The following is a 16,448-nucleotide window of genomic DNA, read 5'->3' on the forward strand; positions in this document are numbered from 1 at the left end:
TACCGAGATAAAACAATACATTTTATTGTGATTTATACGTGCTATTAAGCAAACAATATAACTTCTTTTAGTAAATCATTGGAGGTACCGACATCCTACGAACATTTTGTAAGCATGATACATCAAAGATTACTCATTGATTAAAATCGAAATATATCTTACATTTATATAAAAACACATCTTGAATTTCAAATTAAAATTATCTACAATTTCTTTTAAATTGAAGGTTATTAGAAGTGAAAACAAAGATCGGGAACATAATTATTGGAAAGGCTGATTTAAGTTTTTGTTCGCTTCAGTGGTAAATTGCGTAACTACGAATCCAGCTTGAGTACAAGCTGTCACAAATCACTCTGTTGAAAGTGTTCTAGCATAGTGCGCAAGTCTTTTTCAATATGTTTGAAATTATGCTATACTATCGATTTACATGTTCCTGCCTGTCATCACAGTTTTATATAAAAATATCGCATAAGATCATTGTTTTACACCACGCATGTCGTATAATGTCGGATTCGTTGTCATAGTCCGGACTTGGGACAGGCACTTGCAAATCAAAGCGACGGAATATACCAAATTTAATAAACGTATTATTGACTTATAGCGAAATTATTATCCACGGTGTTGTCTTTGAATGAATATTTAGTCAGGTAATATTCATTGTTTCCTGAGATTTAGGATGCATTTAATTTTTAAAAATGATGTATTTATTTTATGGTTGTGCTTTGAACAGATTTATATTTGTGTAGACCGTTATGATTCATATTAACCTACAATGTCATAGAAAAAAGTAAAATAACAAAAACGCAAAAATCCATGGGAAATTCAAAACGTAAAGTCCTTTTTCAAATGGAAAAATCAAAAGCTCGAACACATCAAAATAGAGACGTTTTACTAGAAATGTATTGTGAAGTATGTCATGGATCTGATCACGTGTTTAGTGTAAATCTGTTTTTTTTTTTTTTTTTTTTTTTTCTTCATTTTTTTATTAAGTTTTTACTTCTCTTGTATTCACTTTTAATAGATGTATACGGTAAGTATGATTTAAAAAAAAGTCTTGCGTTTAATTTGAAAGGTCTGGTGAAGGAATAATTTTTGTAATTGTTCTAGGTATTTTAAAGCGTGTTATGTTTCGTCAGTGTACTCTTCAAGCTATATGTATGAGAGTAGGTACTGATTAAAGTACATGCATTTCGGGGCCTTTTATAGCTGACTATGCGATATGGGCTTTGCTCATTGTTGAAGGCCGTACGGTGACCTATAGCTGTTAATTTCTGTGTCATGTGGTCTGTTGTGGAGAGTTGTATCATTGGCGATCATACCACATCTTCTTTTTTTATATAAGTATATTAAAAAACATTAATTTGCATTCTGTATGATGATACACTGTGGACTTAGAAATACACCTTCGCATGCCATAGATACGCAAATACGTCCGAATCGATTAAGTTCAATAAATCAATTAAAAATATGCGAAATACCAGTTTCTCTGGACGCACAAAGTCCGTGGAATTACACTTTATATTGGGCATCTGTTTGGCTGCGTGGGAGGCTATACTCCTATTGCTGTAAATCGTCAATTGTTCATATAAGGATCGTTAGAAGAGGTCTTTTTTTAAAAACTAGCTAGCCATCCAAAATATTGACAAGCATGTACATTTATATGGAGCTCGAATGTCGAGACGAAATTGAACGCACGCTTAATATTTAATATTTGTAGATATTTATTCTTTTTTTCTGTAATGATAATAAATGACAAATTTTCTAGATTTCATGTGCTTGTTCAAATGACGACATAGCCAACCTTACAATGCCAGCAACTAACGACTTTAATCGACCCTGTTCACAGAAAGCAATCAGAGCATGTAAGTTAGAAGGGAGTAGGCGGCAGTTTAACATGTCATAATATGTGCATAAACATTGCAATTGACTAGAGGAGTCTGAATGAAACCTGCTGAGCATACTCGTCTGGAGATACAGTCGGTGACGAAGTATCAGGCACTGGCAGCAACACCGACATAGGGCTTGTAAAAATTATCTAAAATACCACGCTTATAATTTAGAACGCAAGACGCGTCTACATGAGACAAAAACGAAACACAGCGAAAAGAAAATATCAAAACATCTCATATATAATTGGTTACAGTGTAACGAATTTATCCTACCGACTATGTTTAACATGTGGCACTTAGTGGCCTATCAAAGTGATCAAGTCTTCAATATAAAGAACCCACTTACATTGGTCTATACAAAAACAAATGCCAACAATAACAACATTGTTATCTTTTAATGTTTTTTCTGAATTTATTTCAAACGTTCATCATCAATTTCTTTATCTGTTGTCCGGGTGAAACGTTTCAGATCTTTTCTCAACGCCGTGTTGTTTTAGAGATATTTATATTTGAGTAAAATGCTACTTTTCAACTCATGGTAGTAGACTTGGCGGTAGTGACCAGTCTATTTAATCATTTCAAGGTTTTTCATCTCATGGATGTTACAGTCCATTTCCTAATCATACAATTGGCTTTGTAAGTGCAAATCTAACGCATGAATACTGTGTGGAGTATTGCTTGTACATTGGTCGTGACTTTGCAGGAATAGAAGTAAGTACATTAAGTAATTACATTTATGAACTTTCAAATGCATCCAAAACGCTGCACTTTAACTTTGTTCTATTGTAAATAATTCATCTAGCAGAAAATTGCTACACTCAATTACTTGTTAACAGCATTCCACAGATCCTAAAAATAACGCAACATGAACTACATAAAATTAAAAACATATTTTGTCGATTTAAGTTTAAATGAGGCGTGTTTCTAGAATAACTTTCTGTAGCTTATATTATTATGACCATAAGTTTGGATAACTTGATAAATATTTAACTGCACCGAAGAGGAACGGAACTCAAAAACATAATAACTGAAATCTTCCTAAAAAGTAGGTCAACTTTACCTGGAACAGTTTTGAATTCTTTAACTGACAATTAACAAAGAGACTACCGTTTTATCATGACAATCCATAAGCACTAATGGGATGGCGCAGGTACCCATTATGGCAATAACAGTCCTCCAGCATTTACACAAACAGAGTGACAGGTATGTGAATATTTTAAACAAGGGTGAACAATCGTGCTTTGGAATGATTAACTATATCAATTGTACTAAGATCTATGGGGTTACGTGTAATAATGTTAGCATCTAATGACAAATTCAATAATAAGATTGCAACACACACAAGATATTTTCGACAAAGAAACATAGTTTGGGAACGACCATTTAACTTCGTTATGGTTTTTTCCTAAAAAAAATATTCTGATCCCTAATTTGATGAAAAAAAAAATTGTGGTCAAGCAGATGACAAAAAAAAATATTCTGAATCCAGATTTTTCCCATACCTTATAGTGGTAAATTTTGAAAAAAATAATTTGATTGATAGCGTCGAAAAACTAAAAAAAAAATTCTGAATCAGACAAAAAACCATACCCCCCCCCCCCCCTCCCCCTCGAAGTTAAATGGTTGATCCCTTATTCCGTGATTGTCACCTCAAATTATAATACATTGAGCATATACCAGAAACACATGTCTTGCCTCTTAAATATTTTTTTTTCTGTATTAAGAAGTATGTATGATAAGAACAATAATTTGGTCCATGAAAGTGGGAAATTTCTTTTTTTTACAAAATTATATTGACCTTGTTCATTAATGTATATAAATTAATATTATCTTGACACTTAATGTTACTACGTTGTATAAATATGATGCCATATACACTTCATGAATTGTCATAATTTATACTTATAGATTGCACTTTGTAAATACAGCTGTTTCTCAAATCACGCCTCTTTTGGGGAGATATAGAATATTCATAGATAATTAATTTTGTTTACATACTGGTTCCCAGTTATGATCTCTATGTTTCATCTCAAAGAGACATAACTTGGGAATGTTACCAGTAAATATACATATGCATATTGTTTATATTGAAATCTGTGGTAATCCTACTGTCAAGGTAGAGATAGTTAAGAAATTTAGTGTTAGTTTAAACTCTTAGAAGTTCGGGGCATATAAACGTTGAAAATATGCCGCACAGCCCTATATTTTGACCTTTGAAAAAAATTGTAGTGTATATGAACTTTCCATTCTAGGATATGATTTTTTTCAAAACTTCATAGTAAAAGTGGTACAGTTTTAGCCGTGAAAGGAGTTCCTATGGGAAATTGCATTGTCAATATTTATAGGAATGCAACCTATAATGAACACTTTAAACATTTTGGAAAAATCATACAGCTACTCTAGGAGTGTGGGATATATTGCGTCCGTCCGTCTGTTCGTCCGTTCTTCCCACAAATAATTTTGTCACTCATTTCTCCAGTATTATTGAACAAAATGCCTTCATATTTGGTGAGCAGCTTAGTAGTGATCAGTTGTAATATGTGAGTGTTTTTCGAGTCTGACAGACACCTACTTCATTTTACAAAATTTTGAATTGACAGGGGTATGCTTCGCAGGACAACACGTGCATTCAGGTTAAAGGTTAACCACAGCCAAGCCCCAGCAATGTTTTATCCAAATAAACAGTTATGCATCAGAAAACGTGTAGAAAAATATTTCTTTTAATTACCAATATCTAAATATCAATAAAAGGTATTTCAATATCTTAAAATTAGAATATTGTGGCATATTGTACAGTATTTTTTGGATAAATGAAGTTTGGAGCCCTTTAGCCTTTTGACACTTGGAAACAAACATGACCGTGGTTTCTTAAATAGAACATATGAGTAAATTGCATGTTGTTTTGTTTTATTTCAAAAAGCTATATTAGTTAGAGCAAAAATGTCAGTTTTACATTGTTAAGCAAGCCAAGATCTATTTACTATTTGGTTTTTTTTTCTAAAAAAAGCGGACGACCGATTTCGGTGTTGTAGCCCCAGTAATGTCTTATATCATGAAAACTCTTTTTAACGGCTTAACATATTCAAACCAAAGTTTTTTTCTTGTGCTCTTGGTGTATCTAGTTAATAAACTGTAGGTTCTGATTCATCAAGAAACATGAGCATACGTTATCTACTTTATATCTCAGAAACTATTAGTCATAGGGAAGATATGACCAGCTTTTAAATGATTAGCAAATTAAGATACATGTGTATACAAAGATCTGCATTGGGTCGAAACTTTCATTTGATGATTTCACAACTTTTGCATCTTATCTTGAAATCAGAAGGCCAGAGCAAGATTTTAAAATGATGAAAAAAATGCACATAACAATCAAAAGAAATTGCCATTATGTTGAAATTATCTGAAATTTCCTTGAAGAGTTGTTGCCGCTGACAAACATTTCTTTACCAGGAAAGTATGTCGTGTTTGTATAGATCCCGTCATTGGATACATATATTCCATAAAAATCCACAAAGCCATGCTGAATTACGTTTAATTTATCAAGGATCACTTCAAATTTACACGTCAAAAGCACTCGCTGATTTAGTGGCTTCCTTGTTTGCAGCAACTCTCTATTGATGAAATCAAGAAAACGGGGAAAAGAAAGCCTTTGAAATCGTATTAGCCGTTCAAATAGCATATTTGTTTTTAATTTTACAAATCTGATATCAAACACGTAAAATAAAATCCCCAATTAAGCCTTTACTAACATAAGTAATAAATACTAGTTTTTACATCCTACTTTAAACAGAAGTTTATTTCAGCATGGTAACTATTGTCGATGTGATACGAATTTTACAATATTCGAAGACCATGGTTTCAATTACCAATCATGTGATTTTCAAACTGGTGCAACATTATATTTTAAAGGTAATTAAGAATGGGAACCAGTGTGTTACAAATGTATATGTACATGATCAGAATGTTTAGTTTTAATAATAAATTAAAATTGAACACATTTATTTAACTTTTAAGTCTGGCTTGTTTATGAAAAAACATCTTGTAATGGAAAAGATGTAATAATATAAGAATATGCAAAGCAATTTCATTGCTTATACAGATTCTATTTCATGAATTGATTCACCATAAAAAATTAAGGAGAAAAATATCCATGAAGACGAAAGAACAAAAATTACAAATCACCGAATATTATTTGTGTACCTACACAGTACTTATTAATATGATATTTGCTGCATTTTCAGTTTAAACATCAATTGCAAGTACGTTTAAGATCAGATATAACATTTCATAAATTATGCAGTCAAAACATCTAATAAAAATACATATAATACTAAAATTAAACAAACTAAATTAAAAACTTCATCAATATATAAGGGTATAATCGGCCGACTACAAGACAAACTGTTATAATCCTGCTAAGCATGTCATATTTTTAATTTAAACTAAAAAAAACTTCCCTGCGATCTGGTCCTTATTATAACCATGCATACATCTATCATGTTGGGATTTTTTAATTCGATCTCCATAGTAACATTTCAATTATAGCTTGATTCGGAAAAAATAGCTGACACATCCTTTTAATGTTTTCTTATGACAATGAAATGTCTATGAATTATGCACGAAATAGAAGCCCATAACTCTCTAAAAGTATCTTCAATTATCAGATAGATTCAAAATAATGTGAGTAAAAACCTTAAATTATTTAGCAGTCTCGGCGTATCTTCCTGTGCCAATTCACAGTCAGACACATCACCATGTGTTTTACAAGTGTATTTTAATCTTTTTCTTCCTTTAGGCAATTTGGTGTTGATGGTAAATCTTTGATATTAGTTATAGACTTGTATTACGTGTCTAAATAGCGATTAAGAGCTTGCCATATTTCTTTTACCATTGTCTGTCGTGACCGTACGTTGACCACTATCTATAATCGTCTTTTGTGTTTTTGTTGTTAGGTTGCTGTCCGATTGACAAATATCCCAATCATTGTTTATTCATACAATTATATGCTAAGGTGTAATTATCTAAGATCAATTCCTTTTGTATAACACGAACGACATTTTGTTGCGTGGTATACACAAATTTGAAAGCTCATTTCTAATGACAATTCGTATCAACAGGAGGCCCTATAATTCATAATGTCTCCGCTTGTGGAAATAATACTTCACTGACGTGCGATGGTGTTGATGTTATTACAAACTGTTCAGAACATTGCCAAAAGTTCAGTAGCAAGGATCCGGTCCCTGAAGTGTTGCAAACGGTAAGAAACGTATCCAGGTTAGTATGAAACTACTTTTCAAGTCACAAACTCGATCAGATTTTTTGTTAACCTTTTCATTGTTTAAATTTGTATTATGTGTCGAATACAACACAGAATAAGGACTTTTCAGTACTGTTTAGAATGAAGATCAAAACACGTAGTAGAAGTAAATCTTGTAAATATTGCTACATCATACAATTAAGACAAATCAATGGGCAAAAGACAAACCTTTCAAAATACGTCAAGTCAGGAGCCTGTAGTTCAGTGGTTGTCGTTGGTTTGACGTCTGTCATATTTTTTGTTCGTAAATTGTTTTGTTATAAATTAGGCTGTTAGTTTTCTCAATTGAATTGTTTCATATTTTTCATGTCGGGGCCTTTTATATCCGACTATACGGGTTTTTCTCTTCTCGTTGTTGAAGGACGTACAGTTGCCTATTATTGCTTATATCCACTTTATTTGAACTTTGGTGGATAGTTGTCTCGTTGGCAATTATACCACATCTCCTTTTTTTTATTCAAACACTATCGTAGAATGTATTGTTTTCATGATTTTTTTAATTTAAGTTGTTATCGTTATTTTTTCCATTTGGGTGCTACTTGTATCGGAAAAATTCAGTGTTACGTTAAAGAAAAAAAAACGAGTACTATTGGTTCGTGACATGTGTTTGAAATACCTCGGTTAGCGAATTAAATGAATTCATGAAATTAACTAGTATGATCACTTTTGATATTTACACTTGATTGGTACCGCTGTAGTAACCATGTACGGTTTGACAGGTTTTGTCACTAGTTGAGCATCAAAATGACCTATTCGGAGCATCTGAGTTCTCTTTTGGATTGCGATTGTTTTATTTTGCCTAATCTTTAATTTACGGGGTAGGGTATATGGGCTGTTGTTTGTCTTTTCTCTTTAGACATTTTATTGTAAGTTGTTCCTCGAGTTTGGTTTTTTGTCCCTCCTTGTAAATGACATGCATCCTTATGATTGAACGATAACAATATACCAATGTTTATACAATATGGCAAGGTCTAAATCGTCTTACATGTTTATTGAATGAATTAAACAGAATCCATCAAAGACATGCATCAACATCTAATTCTAATAACCAGATAACAAAAAAAAAACAACAAAAAATCCAATCAAATATGGTTTAAGATAACCACTTGCAAGGTTCTTCAGTTTTGATAGGCATATGAACATAGTTCATTGTTACTTTGTCAGGTTATACAAGTATATATTATTCATATCTCAACTCGATTTGTAAAGATCATAAATTGAGAAGTGAGTTTTTTGTCCACCAAATGAGGCTTGGTATACTGTTTAATTATTTTGCATATTTTTTCAGAAAAAAAAATCCATTGTGAAAACGTATCATGAGAGTACTATTGGAAGTCACAATTATCCATATCTACATTAAAAAAAGTAAAAAAAAAACTTTAAAACTCTTTTAACAACAATAGTGTCAACATGCCACCTTGTTGCATTGAAATTTATTGTCGATGTATTTTCTTTAGGTCTTTTTAAATATTTCATCATTGTTTGGGAAATAAGTATAAAGAGGTACAAATCGTAAATTTTGACAAATATTAGTAATTGTTGTTTTTGGAGGAGAATGATATTGGCCTTTGGTCATTATTCGATTTTCAATAAACACACATGTTATGTTTAATGTACTTGATAGCCAAATGACAACAAAATGGTCCAGATAAGTTGAATCCTACTTCGTTTAGAAACACCAACAAACAGGTTCTTTAAATAAAAATTAAATGAAATTTTATATATCAAAGTTAAAACTGCATGTTCAAAGTGTCTAAATGTAAATTTGTCTTTGTAGCCAGGAAAAGTTATATGTCACTGTTCAGATAATGAAAATATCCGTGACGAAATCATTCCAAATCAAGATACAGAAAATTGCACATACTTCATAATGACATTTTGTAAGTACATGAAAATGTTTCTTTTAAATCATGAAGAAAAATAGCGCAGTACAAGGTAGTGTATATCTGTGAATAATGTTTGAATATATGGCACCATAAAGGAAGTAGATCACAGTTAAACACTGAACGATATTTTATTTTATTAAAACTATGAAACTATAAAAATCCAAAACAGATGTTCAGCATGTGTGGTTAGTTTGAAATCAGAAAATGTCAATGCGGTATACGATGATCCTATCATACTACAACCATAAATTAATTTGTTTATTCCATTATTTATATGAGTATTTAGCAGAGTAACGTGTTTACTATGCGATCCAAAGTTATAGGTCTGCGTTATCAAAATCAGGTATAAAAAGATTGACCCTAGTAAAAAGATTCCCAGTAGTCCATGTTTTTACAATTACCACCAAGTATGTGTCTTCATTTTCAGAGAACGAAACATAATATTTAACTCACGACTTGCAGAAACAACATTTAAAATGGTGTATGTGTAATCTTGTTATAAAAATATCCAATCCCAGAGATGTTCTTCTCATCACAGCAAGATTTTTCTGAACGTCTGTCGATTTGATTTTTGTTAAACAGTTCTATCAAACGTGTAAAGCAAAGTATAATATTTAACATTCTTCAGTTCACGTGCAAAAACAATGACTTGGAAAGCGTTTATAAATTTAGACCACCGAGCTCTTTAGATGCCCCAACTTAATCTTCTCAGGCGTAATGACAGTTGTTGTCGATATAAAAAAAAAGAACAATCGCGGTTACCTCAGCCAATTGATAATTTCAGTACGCCACTCAGTTTTCTATTAACTTGTCGTTTTACAGAAGGATCTAACGCTTTAGTTTGACTTTGTCGTTTAAGAGGCGACTCGAATGCTTTACTTTTACCCATCGCCTAAAAGTACGACAAATTGCCTTATTTCTACTGTACGAAGGCACCAGGTCGTTCTGTAAAATAACAGAAAACAAAGAATAAATGAAATGAATCAATGTGTACAACACCCATGTACAAGAAGTAAAACAAAAACGAAAAAGACAAATCAAATGATAATAAACTGGGACGGATCCCGGATTTTTGAAAGGAGGGGGCGTAGAATAGAACAATTTGTTTGAACTTTTGTTTTGCTAAAAAACATAAAATAAGTGTATAATGCACTAATTTAACGGTTCCTGACGTGAGGCATGTATATTTTATAGTTAAAGTATAAGGGTTGGACATTTTTGATGCCGTATTCTCCCCATTAATTGTCTATTATAAAATGATTGGATTTATCCGAAGCTACGTACCAATATATTTGATGTGGGATTTCTCAGTAAAAAATGGACATGGAAAAATTGACCCTAGCCAAGTCAGTCATTGAAATAGAGGTCACATCTAGCATCTGAAGAATGCATTGCTAATTTGTGATTCACACCCCAGATGCATCTGATCATACATACTAATATAATTGATGTTTTACTTTATTCACTTATCAATAAAAAATAAATCCAAAAAAACATAAATTTATTGACAGTTTCTAGTGATGACTTCTGTACAAATCTGTCGTCTAAGCCATAGGGTTCACCAGAAGCATCTTTCTCGGATTTCGTCGAGAAAAATCGTCAATGATTTTTTCATAGTCAAGTTCAATGTTTTTATGGACATACCAGTTCGGCGAAACAGACATTCCGGTCACTTCCATCTCTTTAGTCTAAACTCCTTTTAAAAACATTAAGAAACACAAGAATAGTAATTTAAATACCAAGAAGAGTTTAGGCACGGACCATTTGTTTTTCTGAGGGTGGCCTGGGATTTACATGCGGAAAAAAAAATTACGCCCGTTTTTTGTACATTTAAAAATAATTTTGTTGGAATTTTTTTTTTCTAATAGCAAAAACGAGGGCAAGATTATTGTTTTCAACCCAGGTACGGCCAGAATTTTTTAAGGCAGAAATCAGGGCCAGAATTTTTTTTTCTCTAAAATATCTCCCCCCCCCCCCAAAAAAAAAATATACAAATAGTCCGTACCTTAGACTTTTTATCTATCTAGAGATTACTGACTGGGGATCATTATTCAGCAATGTTATTAATGGGCTGGGGCGTGTGGGGTTAAACATGTTTTCGTAGGTAAATATTATAGCTGTGGAACTTTTTTTTATCATGTGAGTGTATTTGAGTATTGCCTTCTGTTGGGTGGAATTGTGAAATAGGAGTCAATACGCCCTTGCTCCATCATTTGTCGCTTTGAAGGCGTCATGCTTATCATCCTCAGCCTTAGCAATGTGTTACTGTAATTTGAATTTCAAAATGACTGAGTGACGTTTTTTCGACGTACTGGTCAACTCCACGGTAGCGAATCACGTGACTTTGACATAATCAATAACATATTACACGTAAATACGAGCGAATAATATATTTATAAGTAACGAATTGTCGCATACAAATTAAATATACGGGAAATGGCAAAGTTAACGAAATCTAGTCTGATTAATCATTTAACAGTCTTAGTTAAAAAAAACAACAACAAAAAAAGTGCAAGTAAAGTGGGGCGTACGCCCTCTACGCCCCCTCTGGATCCGCCACTGATAAAAATAAACAGCGTTCCAATATCCCCCACCTCAGCATATAATGTATAAGTCTAAGGACAATAATTTCGCATGTCAAGTACTAAGGTCAATTAGGTTTCTCCGACATTGTTCATATTAAAATTTGATATAACTTAAAGAAAAACATCATGAAATGTAAGCGTGATAGCTTTACAGTGCAACTTCAATACAATTTACATTTCCAAGGCGCGCAGATCACGATTAAATAATATATCAGCGCAGATTTTTTAAATACTCTTTGACATTGTCAATATAGACTTTTGATATAAATTTCTGAAAAATGTTATACAAATTATATTTTCCTTTTAGTTTCAAATGAAGATGTTTGTTGGAGAAACTGGAATAATTCAGATGCAACTGTATGACAGTCGCTTACAATTCCATTATATTGACCATAATGTGTGAACAAAACAAACAGACATAATAAGTAAAAATGTCAAAATTAGGGGTACAACAGTCAACATTGTTTTATAATCTTAATCACTATAAAAACAAACAAATATGTCAACAAAGAAAAAAATGGCATTTAGACGAAGCGCATAAGCGAAAATGAAAGAAAAAAAAAAGACCATATCACAATAACACAATGGCGGGATGTATAAGTACCGAGCCACGCTAAAAGGATATTACCAAAAATGGACTAAACAGTAAAGGTAAATCATTTACAAAGACAAATAAAAGAACAATATAACACGTATTTAAGACGATAAACAACGTCAATATTTAGAATCTATACATCAAGACCATCATGTATTATTTGTGAAGTTGATACGGAATATTTATCAATTAGGTCTTGGTATCAAACCAACTATTTTTAGATTATTAATCAATTACTCATTCATTTGACAATGGCATTTCAGTAGATATTAACATAACAGTTTTGTAAGGAATTTCAAATAGTTCTATAATGATAATTACCCCTTCCTTGCCACATTAACTCAAAAAAGAAATACTTACCGATTTACACATGATACTTGTAAAAGTTGCAATAATTCTATTGATTATAAAAAAATCCTCATGGAGTGCATTAGGTAAATGAAATGAATTTAATTCGAATACTGAAGTGAAAATAAAGTTATTATTACTATTCGTATTTGAGAATTTATGCTTCACGAAGATATAAGTCATCGCTTGTGACGTGAGTGTATATTCTTGCATAATTATTGAGTGCTGTTCTAGAAGATGACAAAACAATAGGGTGTTTGCTCCTAATTAAATTCATTAAAGTCCAAAAATGACATTTTTTGTGATTAATAGCTATAAAGTTACCGCATATTTATGGCTTAAGAATTTCATGGTGTTCGTAAATATTGCTACTTTAAATGGTAACCTTTAGAAAAAAAATTAAAACAGAAAATGAAAAAGTGGATTATAATTTCCCAGATCATCAAAAAGATAAATATTTCAAATGACAGTAGTTTACCGATGTTCAAATCTCGTAAATCGATTAGGAAAAGAAAAAGCAAGTTAACAATCAAAAAGCGATAGAATCGCATGAACTCCAAAAGGAGCGACACCGGGTGCGTCGACATGGTAAGCGTGCTATGCATGCATTTTCCGCCAATCGAATTCAAACTTAATCAAAATGTGGCGAGCGTGAATAGGACACATTCAGTTAAATTACAAATCAGACGACTATACTGGGATCTAAGACCGGAAAAACATGTCGCTCTTGAGTTGAAACAGTGACACATCGTATCGGTTAACCAATACATGATGGTGACCGCAAAACCTTTGTAATGTCGATTTCAGTCGTTCTCCCTAATCCCTATGTTGAAGTGTTTAAGTGTAAGGACCAAACTCCTGTTGATGAAGTCCATATAGTATGAACATGCACGAGTTTAACGTATTAACTGAGATATATAAATGCCATAGGATGGAACAGAGGGAATGTTACTGCTGAGAAAAGGGAAGTTGACAACTTGGAAACTTGATATCATTACTGTTGGTCATAGTTTCTAGTTTGAATTTGTCCATCTGTGTCAATGTCGAGGACAAGAAACGAACCTTCTACTTTCGGTAGTGTCTCTAATCTCAAGTTTACTAGAATATATGAGATAGCAATTATTGAAATGGGGGTTATTAAGCGACAGAACATCATTAATCTGTATGAAAGTGAAATTAAAGAACTTTGCAAGATGTTTTTTTTTTCTTTTTGTCTTTTTCAAAAGTTTCTGTATGAGTTTTGTTTTATATAAGTACAAAAACAAGTCGACCTATAATGTTGCGCAATACGTATCAATCGGAATACCGACTGCCTGCTGAAATATTTATCCTCCAAGCTCAACTAGTTTGTTGTCGATCAAAACATCCAGCATTTTGATTATATCATCTTCGGTGTTCATGTTTTTTAAATCAGTGTGGTTCTTCACAGAATATTTTCATGACCTAAAGCAAAGAATTTGTATCTACATTTCTCGTTTTAACAGAAAAACCTCTGTTGAATGAGACAAGGTAGTCGATCTTTCAATTGATAATAGTGCAAAGCGTAGAAAAATCAACGGTTTCGATAATACTGAAAATTTTTAAAGATTGTAATTGCAGACTTTAGAAAGGTCTTTAGAATTTTTAATAATCCACGTCTGTTTGTTATCACAGGTTGAATAATACGATTTAAAAGACATTTTGTATTTGTGAATATTTTTTTATCAGTTTATAAATTATATGCTTTTCTGATATACATGTACAGGCTTACGTCGATATTTACGTATATTGTATATTGTAAAGTCGAATGTGTGATTTATTTTTCTTTTAAGAACGGCTTCATCAATTAATTGAATGTAAAATAATTGCTCAAAATGTTAGTAATGTGAATCTTAGTTTTATGAAGTTAAGAAGGAGATATATCGTTTCCTCCGTCTGTTTGCTCGTTTGTTCACCTGCATCGATAAGGTTTTATATCAAGGAAAAGATCAATAAAACTAAAACTCATAAAGTAATGATCGCTTGTCAGTTCATACATCATGATTATTCATGATGGCTTATAATTAAATCATGTTTAGTAGCGATTGCGCACACTACAGCTAAGTGACAGTTACGTTCATTTACGCATTTATGGCAAGGGATTAAGGTTTAGATCTAAGCAATTTTAAATCATAGAAGAATAAAACAGTTTCTGTTTGTGTATCATCTTTACCGACAAAGATTCATCCTAAAATGATGTCACTTTTGTTGTAGTTTAGTGTTTCTGTTGTTCCTTTGTTATCCTCTTATAGTTGATGTGTTTCCCTCGGTTTTAGTTTGTTACCCGGAATTGTGTTTGCTTAATCGAATTATGACTATTGAACAGCGGTATACTACTGTTGCCTTTATTTACCTTCATTTTACACAGATCAAGTTTGTTTGTTGTTCGTTTGAATTTATATGAAAATTGAAAAGACAACAAAGAATACAAAAAGGGGTAAATGATTTGCTATTGTAAGCGACGGTTTTATATTTTTATTATGTTTATTTTTAAAATATTGTTTCCCTCCCTTTTTTTTCCAGATCAGTTCACAGAAAAGCATTTACCAAACACTGAAACCAGTGCAGGAACAACATCTTCAAACATATTCACCACTTTTACAGAATCGACAACAACAGAAAGAGAAAGAAAAACTACATTATCACCTGAAACTACACAAGACAGTCTAACAAATATGGCCGACGAATATATTACTGAAACAACAATGGAATCAACCAAACATTATTCTACCTTTATTGACGTTTTGAGATCAACTGAGGTGCCACAAACGGAAAGTTCCAGTTTAGAATCCTATTGCCATTGTCCTTGTTCATCCGGTTCTTCTAAATGGGATTATCTTAACGGTCTAAACCTGACAAAGGAACAACTTGAAGTTTACTTGGAAGAGGAATTAGCTAACCTACGAGGAAATTTAACAATTGACCCAAAAGGCACTTCCGCTTTTAAGAACACTAAGATATCTGCACCTGACAGTCGTCCATCATCGGCTGCTGTGGGTGCACTTGGTATTATACTATTAACGGTTATCTTTGGTCTCATTATAATATCTGATGTTTTGTCGTTTTTCAGGAGTCGATCATGGACTCCTGGTAGAAAAGAGCAATAAAGATTATTACATTTTACGTATTGCAACACCTTTAGTAGCGGAACTTGTTTATTTAACATTGTGAATTGAACTGTTTGGCAATATCTTCCGTATGCTTCGTAGTTGAATGCAGATATTGAGTATTTTTTTCTCTTTTATATGATGGTGCCATTTACCAAAATGTAACCCCGGACACAAAATGCACTTGATTTCGACTGGAATCATAGTCTGTGAAACCAAGAGTTAACCCTTAAACACTTCTGTACAATTTATACTACCGTCAAAACTGCATGTGTTTATTTCCCATTTGATGGTTTTAGTTATGAGATGTCGTTTTGAAAACTGGTCGTTTTGCAATTATGGTTGGTAAACTGAAAAACAACATTGCTACGATATTTTCAAATAGTTTTCATGTAATATTATTAAAGTACTTATTGTTGTATATAATTAAATTTACAGTGATGATTAAACACATGAAATCATTTGAATTTGAGGAATGAATTTCTCTGATGCATAGCTCAGAAAATATCATTTTTTTTTTTTGTTGATCACCGATCCAACACTTCTACTAGTCTTTTTTTCTCTCAGTTTTTCAAATTTTGTTGCCTCGAGCATTACTGAATAGAAAATTTCTTTTAATTCGCACCAGGTGGAGAAACAGATGGTAGCGTTTTATTTTAGCTTTACGACTGTGTCGAGACCTTTGCCGTTGTCCTGAAGG

General features: G+C 32.3%; 1 protein-coding gene across 2 annotated transcripts in view; it reads left to right on the forward strand.

Moving 5' to 3' along the window:
- LOC127738271 (uncharacterized) overlaps positions 1-16,215 on the forward strand; it is a 31,956-nt gene extending 15,741 nt beyond the window's left edge. For both annotated transcript variants that reach the window (XM_052249456.1, XM_052249455.1), the window contains exons 5-10: positions 1,766-1,862; positions 2,473-2,600; positions 5,696-5,801; positions 7,010-7,149; positions 8,987-9,089; positions 15,165-16,215. In XM_052249456.1, the coding sequence (XP_052105416.1) occupies positions 1,766-1,862; positions 2,473-2,600; positions 5,696-5,801; positions 7,010-7,149; positions 8,987-9,089; positions 15,165-15,748 (1,158 nt within the window). In that variant the 3' untranslated portion in view covers positions 15,749-16,215. The remainder of the gene's footprint in view (positions 1-1,765; positions 1,863-2,472; positions 2,601-5,695; positions 5,802-7,009; positions 7,150-8,986; positions 9,090-15,164) is intronic.
- The last annotated feature ends 233 nt before the right edge of the window (positions 16,216-16,448 follow it).

The sequence above is a fragment of the Mytilus californianus genome, unplaced genomic scaffold, assembly GCF_021869535.1.
Source record: "Mytilus californianus isolate M0D057914Y unplaced genomic scaffold, xbMytCali1.0.p SCAF_4, whole genome shotgun sequence".
Lineage (NCBI taxonomy): Eukaryota > Metazoa > Mollusca > Bivalvia > Mytilida > Mytilidae > Mytilus > Mytilus californianus.